Raw genomic sequence first — 13,804 nt, forward strand, 5'->3', positions numbered from 1 at the left:
TTCACCTCCCTTGCCTACATAAATACCTGAGAGGGTTACACCTGGGAGTTGTATGGCATCTGCTAATTACAGATGGACTCTTAATTGGTCATTAGTGATGAAGGGCAGATGATTGGTGCTGGCACATTTGCAGACTGTAAATGCTGTGACGTTCACAGTAATAGTGTTGCAGCTGGGATGGGCCAAGTCTGTGCACCAGACAAGAGCTGTATGTACAGTGGATGTCTTTTCTGAGGTTAACTACTACAGTAAAAAAACATACATACATGAAGTTTTTGGCACTTCTTATTATATTGTGGACAAATGTTAAGCCTGGAAAAAGAATTTTTTTTTGTCTGAAATTTTCCTTTTGTTTTTCTAATAAAGATAAAATTTTCTTACAGTTACAGTAATATATTGTTTTAGTCATACATGTCAGTCCAAATGTTACATTTTCTGGTTAGTAACCATGTGTACATGACACCAACTGCTGTATTTCAAATCTTCAGGATTAGAGAAATCTTGAAACAAAACAAAATCATACTTACAGAGAATCAAAGGTAGATAAATATTTTCATCTTTAATATTATCAAGACTTTTTGTGATGAGATGATGCAAAATGTACTTGGAAAACCAAACCAGACTTGCCAGCATTCTCTTTATTTCACTGGAACAAACAGGAAAGCGATTGTGCCCATCAGCTGAAACATAGTTGTTTTACTAGTTTGATAAGTTATCTTCAATAAAATCATTATATTAAAAATTTATTACTTCTCTTTCCTCTTCAGCTGTTTGGTGATGTTTGTTTCCATTGCAACCGTGTGATTGAAGGAGATGGTAAGCACTTCTCTGTTTCCTTAAGGTTCCTTTTTGATGGAAGTTCTCTTTAAAAGTGAAAGTAAGGGGAAAGCAGCCCAGTTTTCATTAAAAGAAAAACAGATGTTCTCTTGACCAGAAATTAAATTAGAGCTGATTAGTCAGAGACCAAGTGGTAGGAAAGCCTAACATCATTTCATGATGGTAGAAGACCACGCCATGGCCAAAGAGAACTGTGAAACCCCTTAGTGACAGCAGAGGCCAGGGATGCTGGAAGATGCTCAGAAGCCACACCAGCTTCAAAAAAGAACACATGCAAGGGTAAGCAGGAGCATACAGGCATCTCCACAAATGAATTTGTTGATCATAAGCCAAATTTGAAAAATATTTAGATACTGAAAGACATAGGTGGGCACTGTTAGGAAATTTTTTTTTAAATGCCTTGTTCCCATTATGTCAGTTTGAATCCTGGAGATATTTACCTATCTATTTCAAGCACCTGTCTTTTGAAAATCTAGGCTTATGATAATGTCATAAAACCAGGAATGATCATACTTGGAAGTATATGTCCTGTAAGGAAGAACTGCAAGTAATTTGTTTGGTTTGTTATTGTTTCATTGGGTGTTTTGGGAGAAGGAGGTGGGTTTGAGGGTTTTTTGGGGTTTTTTTTGATACTAGCTCTGATAAAATGCCAAAAGCAAATTATTCTACCTGAAATAATGTGGCATTATGTGCCTATTTATTCTGTTCAAAGTGAATACTATGTTAGCTTCATCTAAGCCAAAGGCATTAGCAAAGCAGGAGGAAGCATCTAACATTCAAAAAGAGACATAAACTAGTTTGTAGTCATGTAACTATAGGGTAAGACATGCATCCTGTAGATGTGCTTTCCCTAGGTTTTCTGGACTGCACTATGCCTGCAGAATGACAGCCCAAAATGCTTTAGAGGAAAGAGTCCTCATTTTCAGGAAAACTCTACAGTAATAAGCAAAAATGGAACTTTTCTGATAACTACATCTCTGTATGTATCTTTTCTGATAACTACATCTCTTTCACCATATATTCTGATACCCACAATGTAAGTTTTGGTCTCTGAACTGAAAATAATACAGTATACACTAATTTCTTTATTTTCAGTGTATATCTTCAATTACTTATCTTCTTATCTTCATATTTTCAGTGTATATCTTCAATTATACAATTTCAGTGTATATCTTCAATTTCTTCTTTCATTTCTGCATACAAATTTTGAGTCAGCTGTCACAAATTTGGTATCCAGCATTGTTCTCTGTTGAGCGAAACAAATATCTGTAGCAGCAGTTTTTCAGGGGGGTGTCTATGACTGCATTACTGAGGTTGTTTGGGGGCAAAGACTTTCACCTGTCTAGTATTATTCTGGGAAGTAGTGGAATAACAGTGTATCTGTGGACATGCTTGTCCCATAGTGCAGGAAAAACTCTCTGCATGACAGTGATTTGGTTCTCCTTGTTGTTGACAAAATACTGTGAGAAAAACATTGAGAGATCGAGTGAGAAAAACATTATAAGAAAAATATTATCCTGCATTCTCTAAGTTTGGAAAATTTTGGCAGGGGAAACTGGAAAGCTGTACTGAAAGAGAGAAAGAACAGGAACTGGATTTACCCACAGAACAAATAGGAAATAGTTACTTTCTCTTCAACACAAAGAATAAAGAGAGTCCATTTTTTTTTCACCTTGGTAGGGCTGATTTACCAGCAGTGTCTGGCTGCTGGCTTCACATTATTTACTTCAGCTGGGCAAGTGCAACTGTTGATTGCAGTGCAGTCTCAACTGGATCTGAGAAATGAAACTGTATGAAAACATAAACACAATTGTGCTGGATTGCTCTTCAGCTGGAAGCATTTCCTGATTAAGTTGGAACCTGGCCTCACAGAACCATTGCTTGAGATCAGCTGGGTATGAGATGAAGTGGAAGCAAAAAATAGGAGGCAGAAATAGGTTAAGCTGGTCTTGCCTCAGGGACAGCTGTATCAATGCTTCACAGTCCTGCTCATTACTCTCTAAAATGTGCCTCGACAGTCTGGCCACGTTATTATTATCCTTAATACAAGAATCAATGAGTGCTCCTTACACCTCATGAATATGTAAACTTAAAATTTTTGTGATCACTTTTTTTTTATTGTTAAGGCTAATGATTTCTTTTTTCCCATCTCTCTAGTTGTGTCTGCTCTGAATAAGGCATGGTGTGTGAACTGTTTTGCTTGTTCAACTTGCAACACTAAGTTAACCCTCAAGTAAGTTTATGGATAAGTGTGATGTCTTCAACACATATCACTGGTTCTCTTCAAAGTGTAGATGCTGCTATAGTGTAGCTGTTCCTGTATGAAAAACATGTAAGCAGCATCGAGGAAATAAGTGTCTCTTCCTCTTGCTCCACTCAGTACTTTCCATCTCTTTCCGCTGTCTCTTCAGGTCTTCCTTCAGTTAGTCTTCCTAACTCTTCTCCTTTTCCATCCTTTATTTTTTCTTGTTTAACTCTAAAGGGATAAGTTTGTTGAAATTGATCTAAAACCTGTCTGCAAACACTGTTATGAGAAAATGCCCGATGAATTTAAGCGACGACTTGCCAAACGGGAACGTGACGCAAAGGATAAAGAGAAGCAGAAAAAGAAAAAGCCAATCTGTTTGTAAACTTCCTTTCCTTCTCACCGCCACCTCTGCTCCTTTCTTTTGTGGTTAGTCCTGAGGATGTTTTTTTTTTGCACTTTTGCATGAAGTTATGGCAGTCAAAACCAAGACATCTTTCACACAGCTGCAACTTGAAATACTAACCTGTTATTCCATTATCTTATGTTTAGTCTACAATTAGATTTGAAAGGCTTTCTAAATTACACTGTTAATAAATATGAGCTTTTGGGTAAGATCTGCATAACATGCTCAACAGGGTATTGTAATCACTGTCTGCAGTGTATAGAACTTATAACTTAGTGTATTTGTATAAATTGGGGAGCTAATTTTTTGCTTGTGCACATTTAATAGGAAATTTTTTTAATTTTTTTTTTCACTGTCTCATCTACTAAAACTTTGTCTGTTTCTTTTGCTTTGTTATTTTAGGAATAAATTTGTTGAGTTTGATATGAAGCCTGTGTGCAAAAAATGTTACGAGAAGTTTCCTCTAGAGCTGAAGAAAAGACTGAAGAAATTAGCTGAAACTTTGGGAAGGAAGTAAAGACTTCATCTGCTCTCCTCTTCCTTTGTGAAAATCTTACAGATAAATACTTGTGGGGTAGGGGGGAGTTGCTGCTTTGAGGCTTCAGTCAGACAACAGATGCTGATGCATGCCTTCTATCAACCCAAAATATATTAAGATTCTCTGTTCTCTATACATGATGCTTACTTGTTGACAAACAGACCATACTTCCAAAATAAATACCAGCTCACCTGAAAGGTTTTTGACCAATAATGCCATTGTACTGATGCAGGTGGCCCGTTCTATACACTAATTCTCTGTGGAACTCTTCAGAGAGAGAAAATTTGCTTGTGAACGCCTTCTGTGAAAACAAACTTTGCAAATGTGCCCAACTTTAGGGACGTGTATTGTCATTTATGTTAGTGAAAATATTAACCTTCATAATTAAGCATGCAGACAAAACTCACCCAGCCCAAGTGATTTGGGCAGGAAACCAGGACACTTTGCCTCATGGAAAAGTTCACACTTGAAGTTCAGGCTGAGTCAGCTCATTAAGGAGCCTTGTTTCAGATGGTTTGAAAACTATCAGATTTCTAAATACAGCCACTGTACAAATGACATACATAAAATGATAAACATGATAGATTATGCTTACATGGAGAATGTTTCTACATCAGGCTTAGCATGAGATACTTATATAAAAAATGTATTCCTATTGCAAGAAATGAGCATACTCAGAACTACTTGAATTTTGCTATATTCCACGTAAAATAACACATTAACTTCTATATATGCTTTTGCATTCTATTTACTTTTTGTGCCTTATTCTGCTGGACCATACATAACAGTGTACCATTAAATAGATATACTTTTATATTTTATTTCATATTTTTATGCAGAAACTATTATAGAAGGTATTTTCAAAAGATAACATACTTTGCCTTAATTATACAGGATGCAAGAAGTACTTTATTTGAAATGTGAACATCTGCATTTAAAATGTAGCTTCTAGACTTCATTGATTTTCAGAACAATACTGAAAATGCGTATTTCAATTAACTGGCAATATTACTTTTACACCTCTGTGTGTAAATATGCAAAGTTTGATCCTGCTAGGATCTACTTTAGCCATCTTCAAGGACTGAGCTTACAAATAATAAAAATACTTTATAACATACATTTAATAGTTTTATACTGTTGAGTTCTGTCCATGCAAATTTTTTTTATTTTCCCTTTGTCATAGAAAATACAGCTACTTAGGTCTTCATGATGGTACGAAGTATGCAAACTTTTTTTTTATTTTTATACATTAGTGACTTAAACAGATTTTATGTAATTATGTAACAGGAAGTAAAATTTTCTCTCCTGTTTGTGAAAAATTAGTTACTTTAAAACATCTGCTTTCCTGTGTCATCAATAAAGGCCATGTTATTAAACCTTGTATTGCCTCTCTGAAATAAATGCTTGGGATGGGTGCGAAAGCAGTAAAGCTCTCTCGGATCCCTGAGCTTTTACCTGTGACTGTAAATACCTGTAAATACTTCCTTATTAACTTGATTTAAAGGAGACATATGCCTTTCCTAAAGGCATGTGTCTGTATGTAGTTCCAAGGTTCATAAAAGAAACCACAGTTTGTTTCATAAGGAATAGCTTGATTATTCTGGGTATTTTCTCAATTGGCACAGTAACTAGGTTTTCCTAAAGAAAGTAACTTGTCTGAGTGTAAAACATACACCCTCCTGTTAACTTTGTCTCTCCTGTTTTCACTGTAATGAAACTGTCACCCCAAACTTCCAGTTTATTGCTAGGTAGGGTATTTTCTGGCTGTTTTATCCTACATAATTATTGAATGCCAGAACATTAATAAATGTAGTCAGTCCCCGACTCTGTTTAAGACTATACAAGCTTAAAATGTCCTCAAAAATTGTTTACTTAACTAGCATAGTAGCCCTGTTGGAATTTTGGACTGTGCCATGGATTCAGTAGACCACACATACTCTTGCTTCCTCCTGAAGTTCTAACTGACTTCTAGGTTTTCATGTTACACTTGCCTGTACATCTCCTCCTGCGTGTGCCCAGCCTTACTGCTCAGAGCCGGGAAGGGTCACTAGCCCCAAATCTGAATGACAACACCTGGCTCATATCCACATGCTCAGGGTCACATCCATCTGCAGCACAGTGGCCTCAGATTTCCCTGCTCTCTGGTGGCCCTTGGGCCTGGCACAGGCTGGGTTTTTCCATTTCCAAGTTCCTGATGGTGAACGCTGTGCTGCAGTTCACCAAGGCAGCCCCTTCTGTTTCATGAACTCTAGTGTGTGTGTCAGACCCCAGGATGCAGCACTCAAAGCATCTGAGGGTACTTGAGGGTTCAAAGCCTGATGAAGTGTGGAAAAATGTTGGATGGAAGGGACCCCTAGAGATCAGCTAGTCCAGCCATCTGCTCAGTGGCTCTAACTTCAGGGTTCTATCATACAGAAAGTCTTGCTTGACCAAACTGTGAACATCACCGTGCAAGGAGATTTCACAGGGCTTTGTGGATAGTATGTTCCAGTACTTCATCACTCTCATGGTGAAAATATTATTACTGGAGTCCTATCTCAAGTGGAGTGTTCCCCAAATCCATACTGCTCTATTGGGAACTTTGCCACGAACTGTCATTGGTATAATACCTCTGCACATGGTCATGAAGAGGATTAGTTAAAAGCAGTGCAAGGCAGAGCCAGGGAGCAAGCTAGCAATTAGGCAGCCTGGACAATTACACGTCTGGTGCTGAAGCTCACTTCCTGGCCCAAAGTATCATAAATGTTTGAGTAGCTGCACATACTTTCCTGAAAGATGTTTGCTAGTACTGTTTTTCTACCCATGACCCCTGTAAGGTCTGTCAAGGAATCCGTGAGCCTGGGATTTGGGAATGGATGCCTCAGGAGCTTTGTCCCTTTCTGCTGCATGGATCAATTCAATTGTGCATGGGCAAGAGAGGTTCCTTTAGACAGCCTGGCCAGGCTGACAGTAGGGAGCACTCCAGAAATCCCAGTGGATGTCGCTGTGGGGGGAAGAGCTGAGCCTAAAGCCTTTTGTCCTGTGCCCAGTTCAGTGAGCACACACAGCCAGGTTGCAGGGACACCTCTTGAGCCAGTATTGTCCCACCTGCTGCTGCAGCCACCAGGGACAGCACAGGGAGTGTCACTTCTGCAGCGCCAGGTGAGACAGTGACCAGAGCCAAAGCATGGACCTGGTCTATATGAAGGCAATTTCCCATGCCTCCCCATCAGCTGAGTGCAGTAATATTCTCCAGTGAGTCAAGAAACTCTGATGTTCTCCTCTGCAACACCACCAACACTGCCATTACTTAGCTTGGCAGGTGCAGATAATAAATTGTTTGATAATTGTTTGCTGCAGGCACACCATTAAAAGCACAGAGAAAAAAAATATTTGTTGCAGAATTAAATGCAGTGTCTAAATAAATCACTATTATAGAAGAAAAAATAAAAGAGAGGATTAATTCTTTCAGTCAGGGTCTTACATGGATGTTGCTGGTCTTAAAGGAAAAGTTGGCTATGTTTCCTTATTTTCTCTGCAAAGAGGGTAAGAGCTGTGAGGCTGTCAGTATGTTTAAGGTGTAGCAGGAATCCTGTGACTCAGTGGGTTGTTTGAGATTGAGAACTGGAGAAATTTTTAATTACACTTCTTCAGAGACATGGCCCAGTGGCCTCATTTTGACCAAAGCATCTGAACTGGCAGGAAAGATAGCTAATTCCAGTGAGTAGAATCTGAGGCTTCCTGCTGGGAATTTCACCACAGGGCTCATCCTCGAGCCACCAAACCTGTAAAACTACAGCTTGCAAATCTGTCCTGCCTTGAGGGTTGCTGGTCTATCTTTTAGTCCATGTTCCCAGCTGTGTTTTAGAGCTTAATTGTTTAATTATACTAGCCACAATCCTCGGAAAAAAAGGTTTCTCACCACAGCTGCTGCAATATTTGGATACTCATTTTCTAGAACACTGGATCTCAGTAAGATGGCCCTTATGCTTATAGATTAAATTTATAGTTGCTCTGAAGTATAGAATCATAGAATATTACAGGTTGGAAGGGAACTTAAAGATCTAGTCTTTAATGGTGGACACTTCCCACCAGGCCAGATTGCTCAGAACTCCATCCAACCCAGCCTCGAAAACTGCCTGGGATTGGCACCCACAACCTCTCTGGGCAGCCTGTGCCAGTGCTTCGCTGCCATCACAGTGAATAATTTCTTCCTTGTAGATAACCTAAAGTGCCCCTCTTTTAATTGTACCCATTACTCCTTGTCCTATCACTACAGTTCCAGACAAAGTCCTGCTTCCCCGTAGGTCCCTCAGATACTGGAAGGTTGCCATGAGGCTTTCGTGGAACGTTCTCTTCTCCAAGCTGCACAGCCCCATCTTCCTCACCCTGTCCTGAAGGGGAGATGTTCCAGCCCCCCAACTTCGCGTCTCTCCTCTGGACTTGCTCCAACGCTTCCACGTCCTCAAGTCATTCTTATGGTGAGGGTGCCAGAACTGTTACTTAGCTTTAGGGGAAAATTTGTTACCTAAATATATATATATGTGTGTGTATATATATACATATATAGAGTATATTATTTAGGTGATAAATATATAATCACCATATATATTTTTATATATCACTGAGGTGAGTTCGTGGTAGTTTTAGGTGAGAAAACGCTAACATTTGGTTTCTCACAGTTTTCCACGACAGATTTTCTCCCCCTACCCCCGCGCCCCCTGTGCGCATGCTCAGCGCCGGCCGGCCCCGCCCCCCGGCCGTTGATATGGGGGCGGGAGGCGGCACGCGCCCCGGCTGCGCGCGCCGCGCGGCTGAGCGGGAACTTGCGTAACGCGCGGCGGCCGCGTCGCTGCTGCGCTTCCTCCCTCCGCCTCCCCGCCGGGGCCGCCGCTGCCGCCGTGCCGGCCGGGAGGGCGCGTTCCACCGCGACAGAGGCCGGGCGCGGTCCCCGCTGCCGCCGCGGCGCCATGATGAGGCGGACGAAGCCCGAGGTGGAGCGCTACGTCGCCTCCTTGCAGGCCGCGGCGCCGTCCCCCAAAGAGGTGAGCGCGGCCTCGCGTTGCCGTCCCCGCCGGGCCCGGGCGGCGCTGCGGCCGCTCCGTGCGGCCGGTGCGGGGCCCCTTGCCGGCCCGCGTGGGGCGCTGCAGGCCCTGCCGCGCGTCCTGAGGGGCCGCGGGGAGGCCTCGCTGCCGCCGGGCCGGGGGCGGCTGCGCTCGCTGCCCCTGCGCTGCCGGGCTGGGGGTGGCTGCTCTCCGCGGGCTCCCGGCGCCGAGCCCGGCGCCTGGGTTTAGGGGCTTGGTCTGCTTGGCTCGTCCGTCCTTGGCGGTAAGAGGAAAAAGGATCCCTCTCTGGAGCGTTCTCTTTCTGGACGTAGTTAAACCCCACCTGGGCGCGCCGGTATCCCGTGCCCTAGGTGACTGAGCCATGGCAGGGTGTTGGACTAGATGATCTCCGCAGGTCTCTTCCATCCCTGACTATTCTGATGTTCTGTGAGTTAAGGTGTCTTTGGGAGTGTTTCTGAGCGCAGAATTGCTTAGGGTCTCTGTAAATCGAGTGAGATGAGGGGAGCTGAGGAAGGGCCCAGGTGTTTGGCGTGCTGAAGGTGGTTTCCCTAACTGAGAGCAGTGGTTTAATAGAGCTGTGCACCTGTAATTTACAAATGGTAAGCCCTAGTGTAGAGTCCATGAGTTCTCTGAGTACAGACTTATTCAGTTTTGTAAGCGTTAAGTTCCTGTGTTTCCCGAGTTTCGTTTCTCAGACAAAGATTCCCGGGTTTCGTTTTTTCAGAAGAATCTAACCAACGAAGACGTGAAGCACTTTCAGTTTTCTTTTATGTCTTATGTCATTAATATTCCTGTCTTTGCAGTAGTATTAGGAGAGGAGGAACTGGGAAAAAATAATTATTCTGTTATATTTTAGTAACTGGCCAGAAGGAAGAGGACTTCTGCATAACTTGTTACCATTTTTCATTGTATCTGGAAAGGATCTCAGTGAGCAGTCTGACGCAATTCGTGGGAGCTATTTAATCCTGAAAGATCCTGTTCTACTGCTCTTGAATTGATTTTTTTAAAAGTTAGAATATTCAGCACTGTGTTGTGTAGTGTGAATACATCATGTTCACTACTATGCAGCAGGGCCTTTGTGCGGGCCTTGTGTGCATCATCATTATTTGTATCTGTTTCCCAACAGCAACAAAATTGTTCTGTGGCTTAATTGCTTTGGGTGCTGTTTAGAGCAGCCAATGTCAAGGGCATTGCTCTTAGAACATAGGTGCTCTGTAATTGCTTTGGTGTTCCTACTGAGCTCAATAACAAAATAAACCCTCTCCTGTTGTACTAAGACCAGCTGGTCCATATTTACTTCTTTAGGTTTTTTTTTCTTAATAAGTAATGCTTACAACTAATTCTAATAGCACAATCACAGGTGGAAATGTTACTGATTTTCCTGTTGTGTTGATTTTAGGAGGGGGGTGCTTATAAGGCTGCAAATCATTTATATTGAGGTTTCCTTCATCCATGTTTAAAAGAAGATGCCAAATGCAGCTCCACTCTGACATGCTTCAGTGTTTCCCTTTTATAGCAGGCTTCAAAAATACAATCTGGAAACTTGAGGTGTGCTAGGAGGCCTGCTTTCATTTGTAACTGCTTAAAATTTCGCATGAATTACAGTGGTGAGGGAGGGAGACTTATAATTCAAGTGAGTTCAAAATATACACACTTGTTTGGAATCACATTTGTAACTAGCTCCAGCATTTCTTTGTTCAAAAGCAAAATTGTTTTTGAACTGATATTGAGAATTCGGGCTTTAAATTTGTCTGATGTGTTTGTAACTCAGTTCTTTAACTTGCTCCTTTCACTTTTCCTCCTGATCATGCTTCTGTCACTTTGGCTTCTTTTGTACTGCCTTGTAACAGGAAGATTGTTTCACCTTTTGCTCCTAGGGTCTGTATGTTAAAGTTATTTTAGTGAGAAATCAACTGGTGTATAAATGCCTTTCTTACCCAAGTGAGATTGACTTAAGCAAAAGTTGCTGTTTCCTCAAGTATACTTAAACAGTAGTGTCTAATGACAGTACACTGCAGTAGGGCTAAATGGCAGATCTCTCTTGATTTGTGGAATATCTTTTTTCCTTGCTACATTACACAGCAATAAACTAAATGTAGATTACACTATTCTTCCACTCTCTTTAATGAGTGATGTATGAATGTACCATGTATATAAAGGCTTGTTGTTTTCTTCTCTTGTAATCTCTATCTTCCTAGTAACCTTTGTATAGCAAAAACTTTTTTCATTTTTTAACCTACAACTTTTAAAAACAAGCCCTTATATACGATGGGTGGATTTGAGCTGATAATGAATCATCAAATTCAGTCCCTTGAGTTTTAGGCATTGCTGAAAAGAGGTCACTCATTAGGGATTTACTTTTGAAGTACTGAATGTCTAAAGTGTGTTTGTCATGCTTTTTCTCCTTCAGAAATCGATGAAAGGATTCCTCTTTGCTAAGCTGTATTTTGAAATTAAGGAATATGAACTTGCTAAAAGGTAACATGCATTGATGGATATTTTTGTTCTCTAAATGTAAAAGAAAAGCTTTGTTTTTATGAAGTAGACCAGAGAAACCAAGATGAGTATCATGCTGCTTAAAGTTAGCAGTGTGGACATTGAATATTCTTTAGATTTTTCAAATAATAAAACAACTTAAAAGAAGATAAGCTATGTGGTACTGAAAAAACTTACCTGGCTGAATTGGCTGGTTTTTTGCTTGCTGTATTAAGTAGTTCTTACCATTTCTACAAGTTCCTGCTTTTGCTATTTCAATCAACGCAAATACTGGCTGGTGAGTAAGTAGCGTTTGTACAGGTGTAAACCATATTGCTGCTTACTTAAAGGTCCTGACAAAGTGTCTGGAACAAAACATGTCTGTGCTGCTGTGGTTTGGCTAAAGCATCTAGAACAAAATGTGTGTCCTGTATGGCAGATAAAGTTGCTGTTAGAGCTTGGGTGGGAGGGGGACTGTTAGTGAAAAGTACTCGTTGAGTAACAGACTCTTTTCCCCTTCATAGATATATCTCTACATACCTCAATGTACAAGAGAGAGATCCCAAAGCACACAGATTTCTTGGGCAAATTTATGAAGCTGAGGATAACATAGAAAAAGCTTTTGGGTGTTACAAGGTAAGTACTATGTTGAGCTACAACCCTTGATGTTCTGCTTTATTCCTTTATAAAAGGACTTCTAAAACCCTTCTGTGGCTGAACATTCTCAAAGCCATAGGAGAAAACATGCTCCTGGGGAAACTGTCATACTCATTTAACAATGGAAAGCACATGAACCACAGTGGAGAGGATTCTTCACTTGATTTTGCTTGCTTCTGTAGTATATTTTGAAGTTGCTTCTTTGTTTTTTCTTCTGGACTTGGTCTTTAACCTGCTGTTAAATTCTGCCCAAGTCATGCATAGCCTCTTGGACTACTGTCACAGAATCCTGTCATACAAACTGTGATGACAACTGGAATTTAGTTGCTGCTAGAAGACTGTAGGCTTACTGTGTTTTTTATTTGGTTGGTTTTGAGGAGGGCAGGTGCAGAGGGGAGGGTCAAATCTAATTTTGATTAGGCAAGCATATTAATGTCAAATTTCCAGTTGGGTTGCCTTTGTTCTGCTTTAGGGGAGAAAGACTCAGAAGTCTGGCTAATACAGCTCTGTGTATGAAGTGCTATCACACTTCTTAAACTGTCTTAGTTTTTTTTAAAGTTTTTACACCTGGCTAGACTAGAGGTTGTTGTAGTCCTGCTGTTTGTGTATAGCAGTAGCTGGTGATAGATGCAGAGGAAATGGTTTGCATTATTTCTTTTATGCTTTTCTCAATTTTAGCAGTTCTGTTTGGGTAAACTAGTGGTAGCATGTAGAAAGGCTTTTCTTATATGCTCTGTATCTAGATTTAACTCATTTGAATAGCTGGGTATGTTTGTGGGGATGTAACTCTTATGTGTTGTACATGGACCATAAGTTAAAGTTGCGTTTTTCTTTTTTTACTCCTGTGTCTGCATGGGAACAAATAGCGTTCTGTGGAGTTGAACCCAACACAGAAAGATCTTGTATTGAAGATTGCAGAGTTACTATGCAATAATGACATCACTGATGGAAGAGCAAAATATTGGGTTGACAGAGCTGCTAAGCTCTTTCCTGGGAGCCCTGCTATTTACAGGTTGAAGGTAAGTTCAAAATTACCTAGTTCAAAGGCCTGAACAAGCTTTCAGCACCTGTGTGGAGTTCCTTTTGCGTGTTGCCTCAAGCAAAAGTCTTGCTAAATTATTTTAGTATCTTTAATATTAAAACAACTATTAGATGTTACACTCCTTCTAGTCTGACATTTTTGTCCAGTTTTAAAGGAAGCTGCAGCTGCATGCGTTCATACCCTTTCTAATGTTTCAAGTTTAATTTTCTTCCAGAATGCTGAGAAATTGTTATTTATCACAGTCAAGAAGTTGAAGATTAGATAGGTGTCATTTGTTCTTTCCATTGTGTCACTGGCAGGAAGGTAGCTGATCTGTGAACTCGGACTTTGTTGCTTTACACTGCTTTTTTTTTTTGTTTTTAATCTGTATTATGATAATTTCTGCGGGGTGTGAGAGATGCTGCAAGTCTCAAATACCATGTAAATGCTTTATGCCATGCAATGTCACTTTTGCACTGGTATGTTAATTTTGTGTTGCTTTTTAATTTTGTGTAATTTTGGGCAGCAGCCACATTGAAGTCTCAAGGTGTCTGGGTTTTTTTTAAAGCAAGGTAGTCTA

At 40.6% G+C, this 13,804-nt stretch overlaps 2 protein-coding genes across 10 annotated transcripts in view; both read left to right on the forward strand.

Annotated features, from left to right (window-relative positions):
* The window catches only part of LIMS1 (LIM zinc finger domain containing 1), a 67,516-nt gene extending 62,109 nt beyond the window's left edge, over positions 1-5,407 (forward strand). For 5 of the 7 annotated variants that reach the window (XM_074535888.1, XM_005487983.4, XM_074535887.1 and 2 more), the window contains exons 8-11: positions 768-816; positions 2,995-3,070; positions 3,320-3,511; positions 3,891-5,407. In XM_074535888.1, coding sequence (XP_074391989.1) covers positions 768-816; positions 2,995-3,070; positions 3,320-3,467 — 273 coding nt within the window. In that variant the 3' untranslated portion in view covers positions 3,468-3,511; positions 3,891-5,407. The remainder of the gene's footprint in view (positions 1-767; positions 817-2,994; positions 3,071-3,319; positions 3,512-3,890) is intronic. The other 2 variants (XM_005487982.2, XM_074535886.1) reach the window with 1 other exon arrangement.
* A 3,358-nt stretch (positions 5,408-8,765) lies between these two features.
* The window catches only part of LOC102073813 (RANBP2 like and GRIP domain containing 4), a 33,421-nt gene continuing 28,382 nt past the window's right edge, over positions 8,766-13,804 (forward strand). For 2 of the 3 annotated variants that reach the window (XM_074535889.1, XM_074535890.1), the window contains exons 1-4: positions 8,766-9,050; positions 11,482-11,549; positions 12,071-12,182; positions 13,070-13,222. In XM_074535889.1, the coding sequence (XP_074391990.1) occupies positions 8,976-9,050; positions 11,482-11,549; positions 12,071-12,182; positions 13,070-13,222 (408 nt within the window). In that variant the 5' untranslated portion in view covers positions 8,766-8,975. The remainder of the gene's footprint in view (positions 9,051-11,481; positions 11,550-12,070; positions 12,183-13,069; positions 13,223-13,804) is intronic. The other variant, XM_005487984.3, reaches the window with a different exon arrangement.

The sequence above is a fragment of the Zonotrichia albicollis genome, chromosome 2 (assembly GCF_047830755.1).
Source record: "Zonotrichia albicollis isolate bZonAlb1 chromosome 2, bZonAlb1.hap1, whole genome shotgun sequence".
Taxonomy (NCBI): Eukaryota; Metazoa; Chordata; class Aves; order Passeriformes; family Passerellidae; genus Zonotrichia; species Zonotrichia albicollis.